The 17691-nt window shown below is 35.4% G+C and overlaps 2 protein-coding genes across 4 annotated transcripts; both read left to right on the top strand.

Moving 5' to 3' along the window:
- Positions 1-7285: 7285 nt before the first annotated feature.
- LOC132166507 (protein kinase STUNTED) lies at positions 7286-11528 on the top strand. Of its 3 annotated transcripts, none has more exons than XM_059577334.1 (10): positions 7289-7652; positions 7782-7861; positions 8106-8355; positions 8574-9170; positions 9264-9512; positions 9624-9787; positions 9874-9950; positions 10023-10170; positions 10420-10569; positions 10656-11528. In XM_059577334.1, exons 1-10 carry the CDS (start codon positions 7481-7483, stop codon positions 10893-10895), a joined length of 2127 nt encoding a protein of 708 aa, XP_059433317.1. In that variant the 5' UTR covers positions 7289-7480; the 3' UTR covers positions 10896-11528. The 3 variants fall into 3 exon arrangements, with proteins under 3 accessions (XP_059433318.1, XP_059433317.1, XP_059433316.1); XM_059577333.1 differs by having other exon boundaries at positions 7779-7861; XM_059577335.1 differs by lacking the exon at positions 10656-11528 and having other exon boundaries at positions 7286-7652; positions 7779-7861; positions 10023-10114; positions 10420-10560.
- Positions 11529-15814: 4286 nt separating this feature from the next.
- Positions 15815-16123, top strand: LOC132165067 (large ribosomal subunit protein uL6m-like). Its single transcript, XM_059575571.1, has one exon. It carries the CDS (start codon positions 15815-15817, stop codon positions 16121-16123), a length of 309 nt encoding a protein of 102 aa, XP_059431554.1.
- The last annotated feature ends 1568 nt before the right edge of the window (positions 16124-17691 follow it).

Genomic DNA, 17691 nt, shown 5'->3' with positions numbered 1-17691 from the left:
TTGCGCTCGATCGCACTTGCGTTGTGTACGAATGAAGCTGTGGCAGTTGACGAGCGCAGGTGCACTTGACTTGCTATCTTGGCCCCGAGTGTGCTCGATCGTAGCAGGGCTGCGACCGATCGCACTAGCAGGGGCGTGCAAAAGGTGCTGCAGTAGGGCTGTAAAACAAGCCAAAAAACAAAAAAAAAACAAAAACAAAAAACAAACAAAAGAAAAATCTTTTTTTTATTTTTATTTTTATTATTAGTAATAGGAATAAAACAAAACAAATTGCAGAAAAAATAAAATCCTAATTATAACTAGTAGAAGAATAAAATTAATCTAGAAATAAATTGGTTTCAAAAAATAAACAACTCCCCCGCAATGACGCCAAAAACTTGTTGTGAAAATTTATTTAACTCGCAAGTGCACGAATCAATTGTAGTTTAATGAATTGAAAGTGCGAGGTCAAACCCATAGGGAATTGTGTTTTTGAAAGAGCAATTTATATCTAAACTAATTAAATCCTAATCTAGTTTCAAAAGGTTTTTGATTTTGAATTTGGTTTTGAAATTAAAAGACAAACATAAACTAATTAAAATAAAATAAGATATAAAAGACTAAGGTTTGGGAATTCACACTCATCGAATCATAACAACATACTTCCATGTTTATCAATTGAAGCTCTCACAATTAAAATCTTAGATATATGTTTTACTATACTTCAACAGTTAATCAAAATCATCTCATGTATCCATTCATTGCACAAATCACAAAAGGAATCTAATATCAATTAAATCATCAAATGTATACATAAATCACAAAAGATATCAAAACTTAATTGAAACACCAATGTATCAGTAGAACAAATCACAAGGGATATCCAATTATTTAGACAAATAAAATCAAGCAATCAATTATGTGAAATTATCTTAAATCATCAAATGTATCCTTGAATCACAAGGGATATCCAATTATTTAGACAAATAAAATCAAGCAATCAATTATGTGAAATTATCTTAAATCATCAAATGTATCCTTAAATCACAAAAGATATCCAAGAATCACTCCACACATTAAAAAGAAGTAAACAATTGAAATATTAAACCCAATAAAATCATATAAAGAAAGACTTATATGAAAGTATTGATGTTCTTCATCGATGAGGCTTCATCCCCAGTTTTAGTTAGAAATTTAGCTCCACATAAAAATAAATCCTACATCTGAAGAAAACCTAAACTAAAAAGAGAAAAACTGTAAAATTTTGCTCTCTGGAATTGTATATATTTTCTTGAACGCAAAGAAGTCTATTTATTGGCTTAGAGAAGTTCTAGAAGCCCTATTAAACCTAGGAATTCGGAGGTCTGTCTCCCAGTCAAAATAGAAGTCTAAAATCGGAATAGGATTCGTCCAAATTTATGTCCTTTTATTGCAGGGAGATTTTGGCATAATAACCGTCCGAATTAGGAAAATACTATTCACAATGAACTGTAGTATTTTGAGTTAGCTTTCCAATGCCACTTGAATCATTTTAATCCGATATTTGAACAGAAAGTTATGGTCAAAATACTGATACATGTGCAGAATCTGAATTTGAATCCAATCCGAAATTTTATCAAATCTGAACTTTAATCAAATCTGATCTTTAATCCGATTTAACATTTTCTTGAATTTGGTTAGACTTAACCATATCATCTAAGTCTTCTCAAAGTATGCTTTCTTCCAAACTTTGCATTTTTCCCTTTAAAGTTGTAGTTTTTCTTTAATGACCTACAAAACATTAAAAACACAAATCTAACACAAAATATTAAATAACGACACAGCTAAAGGATTAACTAATGTAAATAAAGGGGTTCAAGTATGCAATATTTAGCACTTATCAGTAGGGAGCAGTTTAATCATGACAGTTTTCCATGAATGTGATATAGATATATGATATATGGATATATGCATATGATCATGAGTAACAATAATAGTTCAACAGTATGGTCTACCTGAGATATTACCCCTTCTCTGCAGGGTTGGCATTGTCTCAAGGGACTTGTAATACAATGTCGGTGCCTCAGCTATTGTACGCTATCGTACATAACATTAGCGGCATGACCGAGTCTGACCGAGGGTGGCCCACACCGCTAATGATTGTTGTGTCAAATACTACCTAAATTAATAGATAATATTTAGTACGTTTTAACTCGCAAGTGCACAAGATCAAAATAATAGTATAGCAGGCAAATACGAGATCATTCCCACGAGGATTGGTAAATTATGTTTAGAAGTAAATTCCTATTTAATTAAACATATGAAATTCAATTGTCACGATTGAATTTAATAAAAATAAATAAAATAAAAGATAAACAAAACTAAAAAGGATTAGGGTTTTGATATCCACCACTAATTATATTCAGCTAATATAACAATATGTCAATGCTTTGATCATGTTATGCATATCTAATGATCATGTGATCATGTTATGCATATCTAATGTTTGTCAATCTAAGGGATGGGTGTCTACTCCTTAAGCTATTGATTTTCCTAAGCAACAAATTAGGCATGGGTGTCTACTCTAATTCTTTTATTTCTTAAAGGATTTAGCATGGGTGTCTACTAAGTTGTTCTTTAAGAAAGCATAAAACTGTGAAAATCGACAAACACATGAGGCCTAGGGCATGGGTGTCTACTCCCGGTTTCCCATGTTGATTAACTGAAGAATCGCGGTGTGGATTTCTTTTGTTACTTATGTTAAACCCAAGACTCGGTCATCCAAATTGATTTAACTAACTAGTTCATACCACATGCATATGTTGGCCAAACAGACACATATGAGGAATTTATGCAAGCAGGTATTAATCAAGTTAAATAGCACAACAAGATCATCACAAAGGCGCTAATATTGAAATATTAATTAAACATAAGTAGGGCTTCAATCTAGCCCTAAATAAAATATAAACTACATAATAAAAGATAAAAGGTGGAAGAGAAGGAAACCCAAGCTCCTCTTGATGTAGCCTTCAATTCATTTCCAGAGCTTATGCCTCTTTTCTCCACACTTATTCCTAGAGGCTAAGAGGTATATTTATAGGTTTTAGAAGTCCTTGTTCCACAAGCAAACCTAGGGAATTCGTAGGGTTTTAAGTCTGTTACAAGTTGGAGTTGGAAAATTCTAATATGAAAATACTAACAAGTTGGCCGCACTCTTGACTTGTCTCCTGCGCATGGGTGTGATCGATCGCAACCCATCATGCTTGTCTTCACTGGTACTGCACTCAATCGTAGGGAACCTACGATTGATCGCACTGGCAGGGGCTCCAATCTTTTCCCAATTTCTCCCTTTGAGCCCAAATCTTCCAGATTTACTTCATTTTCTTCCAAAAGCCTACAAAAGCATGAAAAACACAAAAAGAAACTAAAATAACACAAATTAACAATATTAAGGAATTAACACACATAAGTTTAAGGGCTAAAATATGAATATTTTGGCACTTAACAATGATGTCTATCCTATAGTAGCCAAGTCATTTGGAAATGACGGCGCTTCGTCACGAAACCATTGGATCCAAAGCCCACATAACACTCATACTTTTGACCATAAAGCTAATATGTATAGTAAGCCCATGACCATTATATCGCACGTAGCCGTGTACCATGTTATACGATGCAAATTATCTTGTCTGTATTTTACATGCATATTTCTTTACAAGTCACATTTTCCTTAACATATTCAGCACAACATTTTTCAAAAAAGCTAGAGTTCATGTGCAACAAGTTTACATTGTGAGAGTTGTAAATATGCATGTTTCGGTAAAAAAAAAAAAAAAAAAAAAAAACGTGTAGTTATGGGAAAAATAGTGTCGAGTATTATGTGAGTTAAAACTCACTTGGGTCTACTAAGTCCTCCGAGTAAATCTCCAATCGTTCTGGGTCCTCCAAATCTGTGGAAAACGGTCTATTAGTCCTAAGTCTAACTTAAAACAACCTCAAAAACGTGAAAACCGGAGCTATTGGACGGCTTGGTTAAAATGACGTTTTCTCTGAATTGCTCGTCACCGTACGTCCGATATCGAGACCGTACGTCCGCCCATAAAGTTTCAACTAGAACCTCATTTGTTCCAAATGTCCACCTATCCTCCCAAATCGTTTCTAAACCCGTTTAAATGGATTTCTAAGACCTCCTATCTCTAAATGAGGTCACCATGCAAAAGATAATACATCCGATCAAGATAAACGCTAACTTTAACAAGATTAAAGCACAATCTAGCTAGAAACTAGAAACTAAAAATTCACAACTAAGCTAGCTTTAGAACAGCATAACAACTAAGTAACGAACTAGGTTAAAGAGCGTTACCTCCTTGAAGCGAAACTTCAAGAACCTACTTTCCAATAGCACAAAAGCTCACAAATCTTACAAAACACACTTACAAGGGTTTTTAGTAGCTAAGGGCGAGTTAGGTAGTGAACAATGTGTGTGAAATTGAAGGGGGGTAGGGGTATTTATAGGGGAAGGAAATCTGAAGCGTTCACCAACTCCCCTGAAAAATAGCGGACGTCCAGTACTATTAGGGCGTAGTTTGGTATTGTTTACACAGCGGTCCAAAGGCTGTAGTGTATGTCTAGGTATTACCCAGAGGTTTTCCAAAAAGCAGCGTACATCCGGGTGGTCCCCAATGTACTATTGTTAGCGTACGTATAGTGGTCCCCCTACATACGTCCTCTACTAACAACAAGGGCATACGTACAGTAACCCTAGCGTACGTCCTATAACATTAGCGTACGTCTGGTCCGAAACTCCAAAAATACCCAAAGTGCCCTTCTAGTTGTCCTTAGTGACCCAAAGTCCAAATTAACCCTCTAAAACTAAGTTACCTAAGCTAAGTTAATTATTTGGGTCACTACAGTGGGAAACTAAAAACCCAATTTAAGGTGGAAAAGGACTCCTGTTGTGTTTTGCAATCTATGTGCACTCAAGCCCAAGGAGGAGTGCGCTCTAGTGCATGTACACTCGAGCCTAGCTGGTGGGATGCTTGAGCGCAAGTGGGCTCGAGCCCATGTGCTAGTGCGCTCGAGCCCTTCTTCTGGTGTGCTCGATCCTAGGCCTTTAAGATGCTCCCAAAATGTGCTTTTTGCCCAATTTTCAATGGAGTTCTTGCATCTTTCATTTAAACCCCTATAACACAAAAACAAAAAAAAAAATAAAATAAAATAAAATAAAATAAAATAAAATTAACATATACAAGTTTAAGGAACTTGAATGTGCAACATTCGGCGCTTTTCAATACTTGGACCAACACTTACTGTAACGCCCACAAAATTAAATAATGAGATTTACTTAACTTGAAGTATTGCTTATAGTGTTCTCAAACTAATTAACTAGTAATTAGCTGATTTCACTATACTGAACTAATTATTAGAATATACTATATCGGTAAGTGGATATAAATTATATAAGATATCTAATCCTTAAACAGTTTTATGTATCATCAATCATAAACACAGCTTCCAAACAAACACTTTTTGTAGCGTTAATAATTAACTACTAACTATGCAAACCTGACAACATGAGTTATTCGCTTGACATCTTTGTCACTTATATCATGGGTTCTTAGCAATTGCACTTTGATCAGGCCACAAGCTTCCATTAGCGTCATTTAGTTGGAATTTTGATCATGCAACATCAATCCCAAGGGCTTGTTTGGGTGATGTTTTATTTTTCACTATTTTTTGAATATATGCTTGGATTTCTTATACCCAATTCTAATTTTTTTAACACAACTCAAATATTTTCAACCCAATTCAAAAAAATAAAAATAAAATAAAATAAAAAAAGAAAAAAAGAAAAAAAGGGGTGCCAAACCACCATTGAATGGTAGTCGGACAACCTCTAGGTAATTAGGGTGGTTTGGCCACCCTCATCTCACTAATGGAGTGGCAGAGCCACCTCAAAGATTGCCAAGGTAGGCTTGGCCACTTTCATTGGCTTTGGGGGTGGCTAGTTTATCCATGGTGGCTTGACCACCCCTAAGCTATTTTTGGGGGTTGCTGGCCACCCAATTTTTTATTATTATTTTTTCTTTCAATTGAATTTTGATCCTTCAGCGGCCTTTTGATCATGCAACATCGATCCCTCAGGCTTTTGTCAATGTTGTTCGGTAGGATTGCATTTGTCCAATAGCCTCGTGGCTGTGCAACATCAAACCCTTAGTGGTCTATTTATTGAAAATTAGACAAGTAGGCCCCTTTCATTGGTAAGTTTACGCGAGCTTTTGTACTTGGCTTTTTGTTGATCTTAAATTGAATGCGGGTTTTTTCTTTGGTCCCACCAAAAAAAAAAAAAATTATTTAGATTTTATCATAAAGTATTTTTGAACATCAGAAGTTTCATCTGGCGTAATGGTAAATGGGAAGATGGTTAAAATCTAAACGAAATAAATTAAAAAAAAATTAAAAAAATTAAAAATAAATAAAACTAATAATCAAGATCTAAAAATTAGTATAAAAATCTTGGAATAGGATCCTCTTCAGCCTATTATGGAAGGAAAAATATCAATTCATGGCTAAGATTTCTTCTTAGAAATCTTACTGTCACAAATAGGACATATGTCTCACTACAAAAAAAAAAAATTCAAATTAAAAAGAAAATTAATTAATTAATAAAAAAAATAAGGGGCGGCTGGCCACCCCATCTCCGCCATAGGAGGTGGCCGGACCACCCCCAAGTGCCAATATATATATATATATCGTTTGGCCCTTGGGGTGGTTCGGCCACCCCCAAAGATCAAACGAATTTATTTTTTTTTAGATCTAGCCCTTAGTCAGCCACCCCAAGGGTCATGGCCACCCCTTAATTTTTATAATTTTTTATTAAAAATATATAATATATATATTTTTTATTTATTATTGGGACAGATGTCCTATTTATGGAAGAGATCCTGACTATTAACTGAATATTCTCCTGTTCAAAATGGATTATAGAGGATTCTGTTCCAAAAATTTTTAGAGGATCAAAGAACAAGTGCAATAAATATCTTCTTATTTTCTCTTGTTAATTTTTATAATTATGCGTGCTCTAATTAAGTATTGTATGAGATAAATAATTCAAAGTATTTATTTATTTATTTTGTTTGCACTAATTTTGTATTTATTTATGCAGAAGAATGGAGAAAGCAATCGAGTTGCCAATTTTAGTAAATAATAATAAAAATAGAATTTTTTTTGAGAATAATAAAAATAGAATTTGATTACACATTACACACATAACAACAAAGTCTCCTCCGACCTTTTCAAGGGTTGACATCACAAAGCGGTCACAGGATAACTATGTAGAATACGCAACACCAGATGGTTTCCTTCGCCAGAGTTTGCATCCAACAGGGTGACCATGTTTTCCTTCCGCAATTCCCAATACAAATGGCCTTTGTGGGAACCGGCAAATAAATCCCAGAGAGAGACAGAAACAGAGCGAGAGAGAGAGAGGGAATAGGAACGACTGCGTTTTACTGAGAAGGAGATGAGGTGGACCGGAGAATTATCGGACGGTGAAGGTGGCGGTGGGGGGCGCACGGTGTTGGTTGGGGTGAAGTTCGACTCTCAGAGCCGGGAATTGCTGACGTGGGCGCTGGTCAAGGCGGCCCAGCCCGGTGACCGTGTCATTGCCCTTCACGTTATCGACTGCGACAGTGGTGAGTGGCGCACACACAAACATAACACACACTCACGCTCTCTCTGTGAATTTCGCTGGATTGTGTTTGATTATGGTTGAAATGCCAAATGTGTGGGATTTGTCTTACGCTTTGTTTTGACCGTAGAAGGCACAGCGTCGCTTCTCTCGATGGTGAAGACATTTGACTCTGTACTCTCTGTATACGAAGGCTTCTGCAACTTGAAGCAGGTCCAATTCCACTCCCACATTGGATTTCTTGTTTTTTTGTTTTTTTTTTTTCAATTCTCTGTTTGGTTGCCGAGAAAATGCGGGGACAAAAAGTGTACTGCAATTGGATCCAAGTTTTGTCAGTAATCAAACAGAGTTAAGTTTTGTCAGTAATCAAACAGAGTTACTGATTTTTATTTTTAATTTAGGTGTTTTAGTTGGTTGGGTTAGGAACTTAGGAATATTGATTGGGTGCGATTTGCAGGTTGATCTGAGGCTGAAGGTCTGTAGAGGCTCAAAGGTCCGGAAAATTCTAGTCCGAGAGGCGAAATCGTACGGTGAAGCTACGGTGGTTGTGGGAACTTCTAAAGTCCCTAAAAGAATCGGGTCGTCGGCCTCGTTCGCCAAGTACTGCGCCAGAAAGTTGTCCAAACATTTCGGTGTTTTCGGCGTTAACAATAGCAAAGTTGTGTTCCAGAGAGCGGCGACTTCTACAAACGCCCATGAATTGCGAGGTTATTTTTCACAAATCTACATTTTTTCTTTATGCTAAAGATTAATGTGCTCATGTATGTTTTTGTTTGAGATTGATGTTAGAACAATTGCTTTGTGCGTTTCGTTTACTTTTCTTACGGCTGAAGAAGTGGTAGTTGACGCAACAATTAGGGTTACTTGGTTCGTAAGTAATTAGGCTAGAATGTAGAAGTTCTAAGTGATGCAAATGATACTGCAGGAAGAGTGAATTTGGATGAGGGTCACCGTTGTTTGGAAAAATCTGGCTCAGGTTTGACGAATCAGAATTGCTTGAGTTGTGCAGCGGTTGTGGGTAATTGTGAAACCCAATCTATGGATGAGTTGCCCGGGGATGGTGGCGAGGACAATTCGTTGGCTTTGGTACCATACCAATCATTGGAGGCTGATACAAATTCTAGTTCCGTTGTGATTCCAGAATCACCAGAGTCCAAATCTGGGTGGTCAATTCTTCGCTGGGCGTTTCTATCCAAGCGGCAACATGTCGAGAAATCATTAAAAAGGACATCTGTGTTTCAGTGGTTATTAAGATTACCGAGCTGGCAGTCATCAGCTGTGGTCTATCCTGATCAGAAGAAGAGTAATTGTGATCAGGAAGATGATAATTGTTACCCTCTTGATGAAGAGAGCGGTGCAATTGTGCCATTTAGATCTGCTACTGTGTGTCCTCCTCTTTCCCCTTGCAGCGGCTCGGTTAGCCTTCCTAAAGAGTTGTTGAATTTACGTGGGATATACTCCTCCAGCTGCATGTGTTTTAGCTACCAGGAACTCTTGTTGGCAACCTCTAATTTCATGCCTGGTTCGTTTGCTTTCCTTAATTTTGTGGACCTGGTTTCAAGTTTGCCTCAGATTTGAAGTCTTTCTCTAATAAAGTTTGATTTATGTTTTTCAGAAAATATGGTTGGTAAGGGTGGTTGTAGTCATGTTTACAAAGGGTGTCTTCCAGATGGCAAGGAATTGGCTGTCAAAATTTTGAAGCCATCTCAAGATGTTCTAAAAGAGTTTGTTCAGGAAATTGAGATCATAACAACTTTACATCATAAGAACATAATCTCGCTAGTTGGGTTCTGTTTTGAGGACAACAATTTGATATTGGTCTACGATTTTCTTTCAAGAGGAAGCCTAGAAGAGAACCTTCATGGTAAACTTTTCTTTGAGTTTACCTGATTGGAATTGAAGAAAAAAGAAAAGTTAAATGTTTCATTTTTGTTCCATTTTATTTTAAACTCATCATGTATACTCTCTGATTAAGGTAACAAGAAGGATGTGAAAGCATTTGGTTGGCAAGAAAGATATAATGTAGCTATGGGTGTAGCTGAGGCGTTGGACTTTTTACACAATAGCTGTGCAGAACCTGTGATACACAGGGATGTGAAATCCTCAAACATCCTTCTTTCTGGTGATTTTGAGCCACAGGTGCTATTAAGTCTGTCACTTTTCAATCTTCCTGCTAATTGTATGAAGCTTTCTATGCTCATTTCCTTTTTTTCATACTTCTTCAGCTCTCAGATTTTGGACTTGCTAGCTGGGCATCGACTTCATCCAATATTACCTGCACCGACGTTGCAGGAACCTTTGGGTCTGAAATTTGTTCTCTAGTTCCTGTTTTATTTTAATTCAGATATACTGCTAACACTCACTCTTGTGGCAGTTACTTGGCTCCAGAATACTTCATGCATGGCAAAGTGAGTGACAAAATTGATGTCTATGCATTTGGTGTGGTACTTCTTGAGCTTCTTTCAGGTAGAAAGCCAATTATTAGTGAATGTCCAAAGGGCCAGGAGAGCCTAGTAATGTGGGTATGTTTCTTTTCTGTGTGAAAAACTACTTTTTCAAGGATTTTTATGCTGCTAAGCATGGTTTTAAACTTTGCATCCAAAAAGAAAGTCAGCAGGACGAGTTGCCAATATGTGAACAAAATTCAGGAAGACTTTCAAGAAGCTGATTTTAATTTTTTAACTGTTTGTTGATTGCCTTTATCTCTGAATAATTTCTCTTTATTCATGTCAAATAGTGTGTTTGATGATGATATATACATATATATCCAGGCAAAACCAATTTTGAATGGCGGAAAGGTTTGCCAGTTGCTAGATCCAAGCTTGGGTAGCAACCATGACGATGATCATATTGAAAGGATGGTTTTGGCTGCCACCCTTTGCATTAGACGTGAACCTAGATTACGGCCTCAAATCAGTCTTGTAAGTTTGCTCAATACTGCATTTCCCATTCCACCTGATTTTGTTTTCATTTTTATGTGCTCTAAATCAATTTATTTTTCGATCAGATTTTGAAGGTTCTCCAAGGAGACGAGGAAGTGACAAGGTGGGCAAAGCAACTAGTCCGTACACCAGAAGAAGTTGATGCCTTAGATGGGGGGGAAGCATTTACCAACATCAAATCCCATCTTAATGTGGCATTGCTGGAGATGGACGATGATTCACTTTCTATCAGTAGCAGTGAGAGAAGTGTGTTGTTGGAGGAGTATCTGCAAGCGAGATGGAGCCGCTCTTCAAGCTTTGACTAAGATTGTCTGCACAGGAATGCAATTCTGCAAGCAAACATTGTTTGTTTTGTATATATATTATGCCTTTTTGTGTTTTGTTTTATCAATTTTTTGGTTCACTCACTTAAACTGCAATGCTGGTTGGTGGGTCTTGGAAGCGAGGTTGTTTGCAATTGGTTTGCCCCCCCTCCTGGACTCAAGCCCTTGGTGTCTGTTTAGCCTTTAAGCAAAATGTTAAGAGAGCAAGCAAGCACCCGTTATTCTGTTCACATGATGACTGATAATAGAGTCATCCCCTCCCTCGACTTTGAACCAGAAAAAGGGAGAGAGAGAGAGAGAGAGAGAGAGAGAGAGAGAGCTAGACGCCTAACCACTCACCGAAAGTGCCCCCTTTTTTTTTTTTTTATAGGCTCAAAAAGTGCACTGGCCAGATGTTTAATCTACCATTTTAGACTTTTCGGTCGCTCTGCAACTAGCCACCGTTGGTTTTTCTTTTTGGTCAGATGCGTCTTATTAATTAATATCCTCCCATCTTTTTGTGTATCTCCATTAATTACTTGATTTTATATTCCTTTTCATTCATTTCCTCCCGTAAAGTACACATCGGGTCCCTTTATTCGTTGCTGTTGTGAAACTATGGCTGTTACTTCAAGTTATTTACAAATTGACTTAGCAGCTTATGAAGTATTTACTACATCATCAGTAAATAATAAAATTTTATTGCTTAATTTGTTCACCATTATGATTAAGATAGTGTCATGTGAGTAACAATACATGACCATTGATTCATCCCTCCAAGACCTCTAAATAGAGAAAGCTTGCCTAAAGTTTCTGTTGGTGTTCTCTGATTCATGTAACACACATTCATAACCTCAATTGCCCAAATGCAAAATCAACCATGTATGGATGTACCCAAGCTAAGGACTCAATTACTCAAAAGATTTTTAATGAATTTGAGTTGCTCGCTTATTAACGAGTCTCGGTCACTTATTTTCAGTGTTTGTTAGAAAATATTCAGATATTTTATTGTATTTACCTCATTTAATGTACTTGCCTGACTAATTTATATTTCCTTGTATAAATTGATTTTATTATGTAATATTGTTCATTAATTCCTTAATTGTATTTCTTAGTTTAATTGGCCTTATTCAACTATAAACAAGCCATTTATGTTCATGATTGAAGACACAAAAATATAGTACTCAATCCTAATGTATATTCTCTAGTTATTTTAACAATGTTGTCTCTTTTAAGAGCATCTCTAGGAGAATAGGCAAATCCTTGGTAACAGTCAGATTTGACTATTATTAGCAATTTTTTTTTTTTTTTTTTTCTCTAGCAGAATAGCCATTTTGTAATTTTTCATTCTAGTATGAATAGTAACTAAGCTGATTAATCTTTTCACTATTCACATTATAAACTTTGTTTATTATTATTATTATTTCTCTTCCTTTCTTTATTTTACTCTCTCTCTCTCTCTCTCTCTCTCCTCCTTTTCCTTTCACTTTCACCCACACAAAATAATATTTAGGAGAAAATGGATTTTATCCCCTCAAAGTTTCACTTCATTTACAATTTGGCATCTAATGTTTAAAAATTGGAATGTACCCCAATAAAGTATAAAAAATTTACAATGTGATTCATTCGTCAATATTTTTGTTTTCTCTAATGGAAATTATTGAAAAGACCTATTTACCCTTTCGATTTTTAAAAAAATTATAAAAATTAAAAAAAAAAAAAAAAAAAAAAAAATTAGGGGTCGCTACGGCCACCCCTATCTGGCCAAAGGGGTGGTGCCACCTTTTTTTTTTTTTTTTTTTTTTGCCTTTTTCTATTGGGGTATTTTTGGAATTTTGTCAAAAAAAAAAAAAAATGAAGCATAGGTGCGAAAAATTTTTAGTCAAATTAGATGGAAATGGGTAATAGATGAGCCATATTGCAAATTTTTGATACTTTGTTAGGGTACATTGTAAATTTTTAAACATTGGAGATCAAGTTGCAAATCGGATAAAACTTTGGAGGGTAAGTGTAATTTTTCCTAATATTTAAACAAAATATGTAGAATATAGAATTTGTTAGAGTGTGTATGAAAAATTGAGTAGCTAAATTAAAAATTTGTACTTTTTAGGTAACTATTTTGTCTACTTCTTCTGGTTCGAGATGCTCTAACACACATTGTGGCTTCCTATACCTTTAAGGTTAATTTTTGAGCAATTTTAGGAAAGACAATGATGGAAAAGAAAACAAATACTGAAATATGGCCAGTTTTTGACATCTAAATATATTCAATGGATCCTAATTCTCTTTTATTGGTCTTTTTCTTAAAGTCATAAATGTTTTTTTTTTTTTTTTTAAAGAAAAAAAATGTAAAATTAGTCGATATAGTTTACGTGATTTACAATTAACTTATTGTAGTATGAAAATAAACTCATAAATTCTTAAGATATGTCAAAAAAATAATTTAGTTCCTACAATCAAATTCTTTGCCGAATTTTAATAAATGTTATGTAAGCGCTAATAAAATAACATCATACATTACACTTCATAAAAAAAATATATATATATATATATACAAAACAATAAAAATTAAAGAAATTTAGTTTTCTTTCATTACAATAATTATTGCAATTTCATACTAAATTGAACACTTAAAAAAAAATTTAAAAAAAATACTAAATTTAAGAAGAAAAAAACAAACACCTAAGGCTCGTTTGGTTCACGGATTGAATATTCTATTAGGAAAATGAATATCTATTACTAGTAATAAACGAAGGCGTAATTGAATAGTTATTCATATTCCTTAGTTTGGCAACAACATATGTATTCTAATAAAAATTGAACCAAAATTATCAAAAATCTTACCCTTGTTTGAAAAAAATAATAAATAAATTTAAAATCTAGAATTACATGGGTGCCCAGCCACCTCTTGCATGACCTGGGGGTGATTGCACCACCCCCGGAGCACCTTAGGGTGGACCCCGAGGTGCCTCGGGGGTGGTGCAACCACTCTCGGTGGATTTGAGGCCACCCACGGTAAGATTCCGGGGTGGTGCGACCACCCCCGATGTGAATTGGGGTGATGAGGCCACTCCCCAGAATCTCATCGGGGTTGGCCAAGGCCATCCATTTGGGTGGTTGGCCACCCGCATAATTTTAATTTTTAATTAATTAATTTTTATTTTTTAAGTTTGAGATTAAAAAAATAAAAAATAAAAAGGTTTTTTTTTTTGGAAAACCTTATCCTTTTCATAAGGAATATTTATTCCTCTTATTTTAGAGGAATAACTACTATTCTTATGTGGATGAGATTAGTTATTCTCATGGGAATAATTAATTTTAAGAATAGACTCTTATCAAACATTGAAATAACTATTCCATAAGAATAGTTATTCTATTTTGAGGTCTATTCTACAGAACAAACGGCGCCCTAATCTTCTAGCAACACAACTCAACCTTTTTTTTTTTTTTCATCAATTTAATTCCTAACATTTAAACCAAAAACAAGATTAAGAGACATTAAATTAAGACCCTAGCCCATCAAAACCCTTTGTTATCCTCTCCAAATTTCTTTTCTCACGCCAAGCACCCTCCCACAGCCGCACACCTCCACGTCCACCGGACCACCGGGCACACCGCACGTTGCTCGGTTCGTCACCAGCACCCACTGGAGCAGCGCCGATCTTCTACCGCACACGTCAACGGCGATCTACACACGCTCGAAGCAACCCAACCACCACACGCAGCACTACAGGTAACGGCTGAGAAATATCCCACTGCCGCACAATTAGCACCACACACGCACAAAGCGATCTCTGTTTTTCTTTGGTTGGCTAGCGCCCTCTTGGCTCGGCATCCATAATTTCTAAATTTTATCAATTTAAAAGCTTGATTTATGTTTATAATAGCGAGTAAAGAATAAAATCTAATAGAATGGAATTTGATAATGCCCATTTGAAAGTCTCGGCCGAATTCCACAATTCGGGGGTTTAAGGAGGGTTTCATTTCGGTTCTCAGGGTGTGATTTGGGGAGTTCTTGGGATTGTGGGAAGTGGTTTATACCATTTTTTAGGGGCTGTGTATGACTGGGTAGCCTTGGAAATGACTTGATGTTTATGTTGGGATGCACTCATGCACATGATTTCTTTTTAAGAATTTTGGAGTTTGCACTGTTCACTTTGAACCTGGTTGCTATGAATTGTTTGAGCATTAATCATGTTGGAGTTTTGGGTAATGGGTTTAAGAACCCAGGAGTCTCTCACTAAATCCTTGAAGTAAAAATTTGATTTTCTGTTGGTGAGTGGAAGGCATAGTGGCATTACCAAAAATACCATTTTATCTTTTCCCCTTTCTTCGTTTTCGGAAATCAAGCATAACTTAAGAGCTTAAGCTTTTCTCCCTCTAAATTGTTGGAAGTAAATATTTGATTTTCTGTTGGTGAGTGGAAGACATCATGGCATTACCAAAGCCCATTTATCTTCTCCCCCTTTCTTTGTTTTCAGAAATCAAGCAATAACTTAAGGTCTTGAGCCTCTCTCTTTATCAGTCGACTTGATGACGTGTTTTCGAGGATGTTTTTGTTTTTGTATTTGTTTTGAAAATGTGTTCTAATGATACATGAAGTCTGAAGATGAAAACAGCTTTGAGTATTTTTTTGTTTTGAGAACAGAAAACAAAAGTCAAAATAATTTTTTTAACAAACATAGATTTGAGCTCTCAATGCACGTCTTGTTTTATTTAGTACTCGCTTTTAGTTACAAGGAAGAGTATTTGTTCCCCCTAAGATTCCATCTTTCAATAATCGTAACAACTAAGATTTTTCAAATGCCAAATGTAAATTATTTCTTCTAAGAAGATAATTTGTGGTTCCTTTGGCTTTTGTTTTTCTGTTTAAGTTTTGTTCACTGTTGTTTGTTTATCTCAGAAGAGAACATTAAGCCTCAATGGAAGCCAAATTCTTTCGCTTTCTTAAGATCGTGGGGGTTGGGTACAAAGCAAGAGCTGAAGCTGCAGGACGCCTCTTGTTTTTGAAATTGGGATACAGTCATGAGGTTGAGCTGACCGTTCCGCCAGCTGTTCGTGTTTTCTGCTTCAAAAACAATGTAATTTGTTGCACTGGACTAGACAAGCAAAGAGTTCACCAGTTTGCTGCTACTGTTCGTAGCTGTAAGCCGCCTGAAGTGTACAAAGGCAAGGGTATAATGTACCTTGACGAAGTTATCAAGAAAAAACAAGGAAAGAAATCAAAATGATTGCAAAGAGGATACGACCAACTGTTGGAGAGGCATACTATGCCTCATTTTGCCAAGATGAGTTCCAGCCTCATCAAAATTCTTGTAGCTTGTGCTTTTTATTTAAACTAGCTTTAAGAGCTTTGTAATAATTGACCTAATTTTCTCTGAATGAAGAAACAAGGAAAGAAATCAAAATGATTGCAAAGAGGAGACAACAACTGTTGGAGGCATACTATGCCTCATTTTGCCAAGATGAGTTTCAGCCTCGGAATTCTTGTAGCCTGTGCCTTTTATTTAACTTTGTAATAATTGACCTACCTAGCTTTCTCTGAATGAGTTCGGATTTTTTGCTTTAATCCAAGACCTTATTATTATTATTCTCCCCCAAGAAAGAGACCTTATTATTAATGCTCTTAGGCCGAGCTGTTATGAACTGTTTGGGCTCGACTTGTATAAACTCAACTTGAGGCCGAGTAATGTATTAAATGAACAGAGCTTAAATAGAAATTTCGGATAAGCCAAACTGGTACAAAGTCAATTTGACTCTAATATGGTTTTAATTTTTGGATAAAGTCTACTTAATACTTTCAAACTACTACTCCAATGACAATTTACCTCCCCAAACTATCAATTATGACAATTTACCCATCAAACTACCAAAACAATGATAATGTAACCTCCCAATGATAACAAAATTACGAAATTACCCCTATAGAATTTTCAATAAGACAAAAATATTCTTAAAAATTTGAAAAAAAAAATAAAAATTTAGTATTTTATTTTTATTTTAGTAAGGGTAATTTTGTTATTTTGTTAAAATTCGGGGTACATTGTCATTGTTTTGGTAGTTTGAGAGTTAAATTGTCGCATTTGATAGTTTGAGGGGTCAATTGTCATTGTAATGGTAGTTTGAGAGGGTTAAGTGAACTTTACCCTTAATTTTATTATTTTTGTATTATTGTTTTGAATTTTATAACGAGAACTTAAATGTTTAAAAAGATAACAGAGAATTTTCTAATGAAAATTTATGGGGTGGCCCGGCCACCCAATATTTTTATTTTTATTTTTTTAGGTTTTAATTTTTTAATTAATTTTTAGGATACGTGGCATTTCTATGTGATAACATGTGTGACAAAACCTAACGGAGGTACTAAGTACCCTTATTTGTGTATATATCTTTCTATTTTAATAAATATAGATCGTAAGTTGTGATATACACACACTGAAACATATGTTTAGACTCAAGATGAAATTATTTAAGATTGTAGATAAGATTATAAGATATAATATAAATAGAAGATTTCAAGATAAAAAGTTTGGGGAAACTTCAGAAAACCCCCCTGAACTTTCAGCCGTTTTGACATACCCCCCTGAATTTTCAAAACTCTCACTTAAGCCCCCTGAACTTTGGTTTTCTCTCACTTTGGACCATTTTAACGTTAAAGTCAAACAATTTGACTTTTTATACCTATTTTACCCTCCCCAAAATTACGTCGTTTTGTGTCCTAAAACTACAACACCTACCCAGCCCAAAACGACGTCGTTTTAGGCATTAATTTTTTTTTTAAAAAAAAAGAAAAGCAAAA

The sequence above is a fragment of the Corylus avellana genome, chromosome ca11, assembly GCF_901000735.1.
Source record: "Corylus avellana chromosome ca11, CavTom2PMs-1.0".
Classification (NCBI taxonomy): Eukaryota; Viridiplantae; Streptophyta; class Magnoliopsida; order Fagales; family Betulaceae; genus Corylus; species Corylus avellana.
Note: the sequence above shows the minus strand (reverse complement) of the source record. Positions and strands in the feature narration are given on the sequence as shown.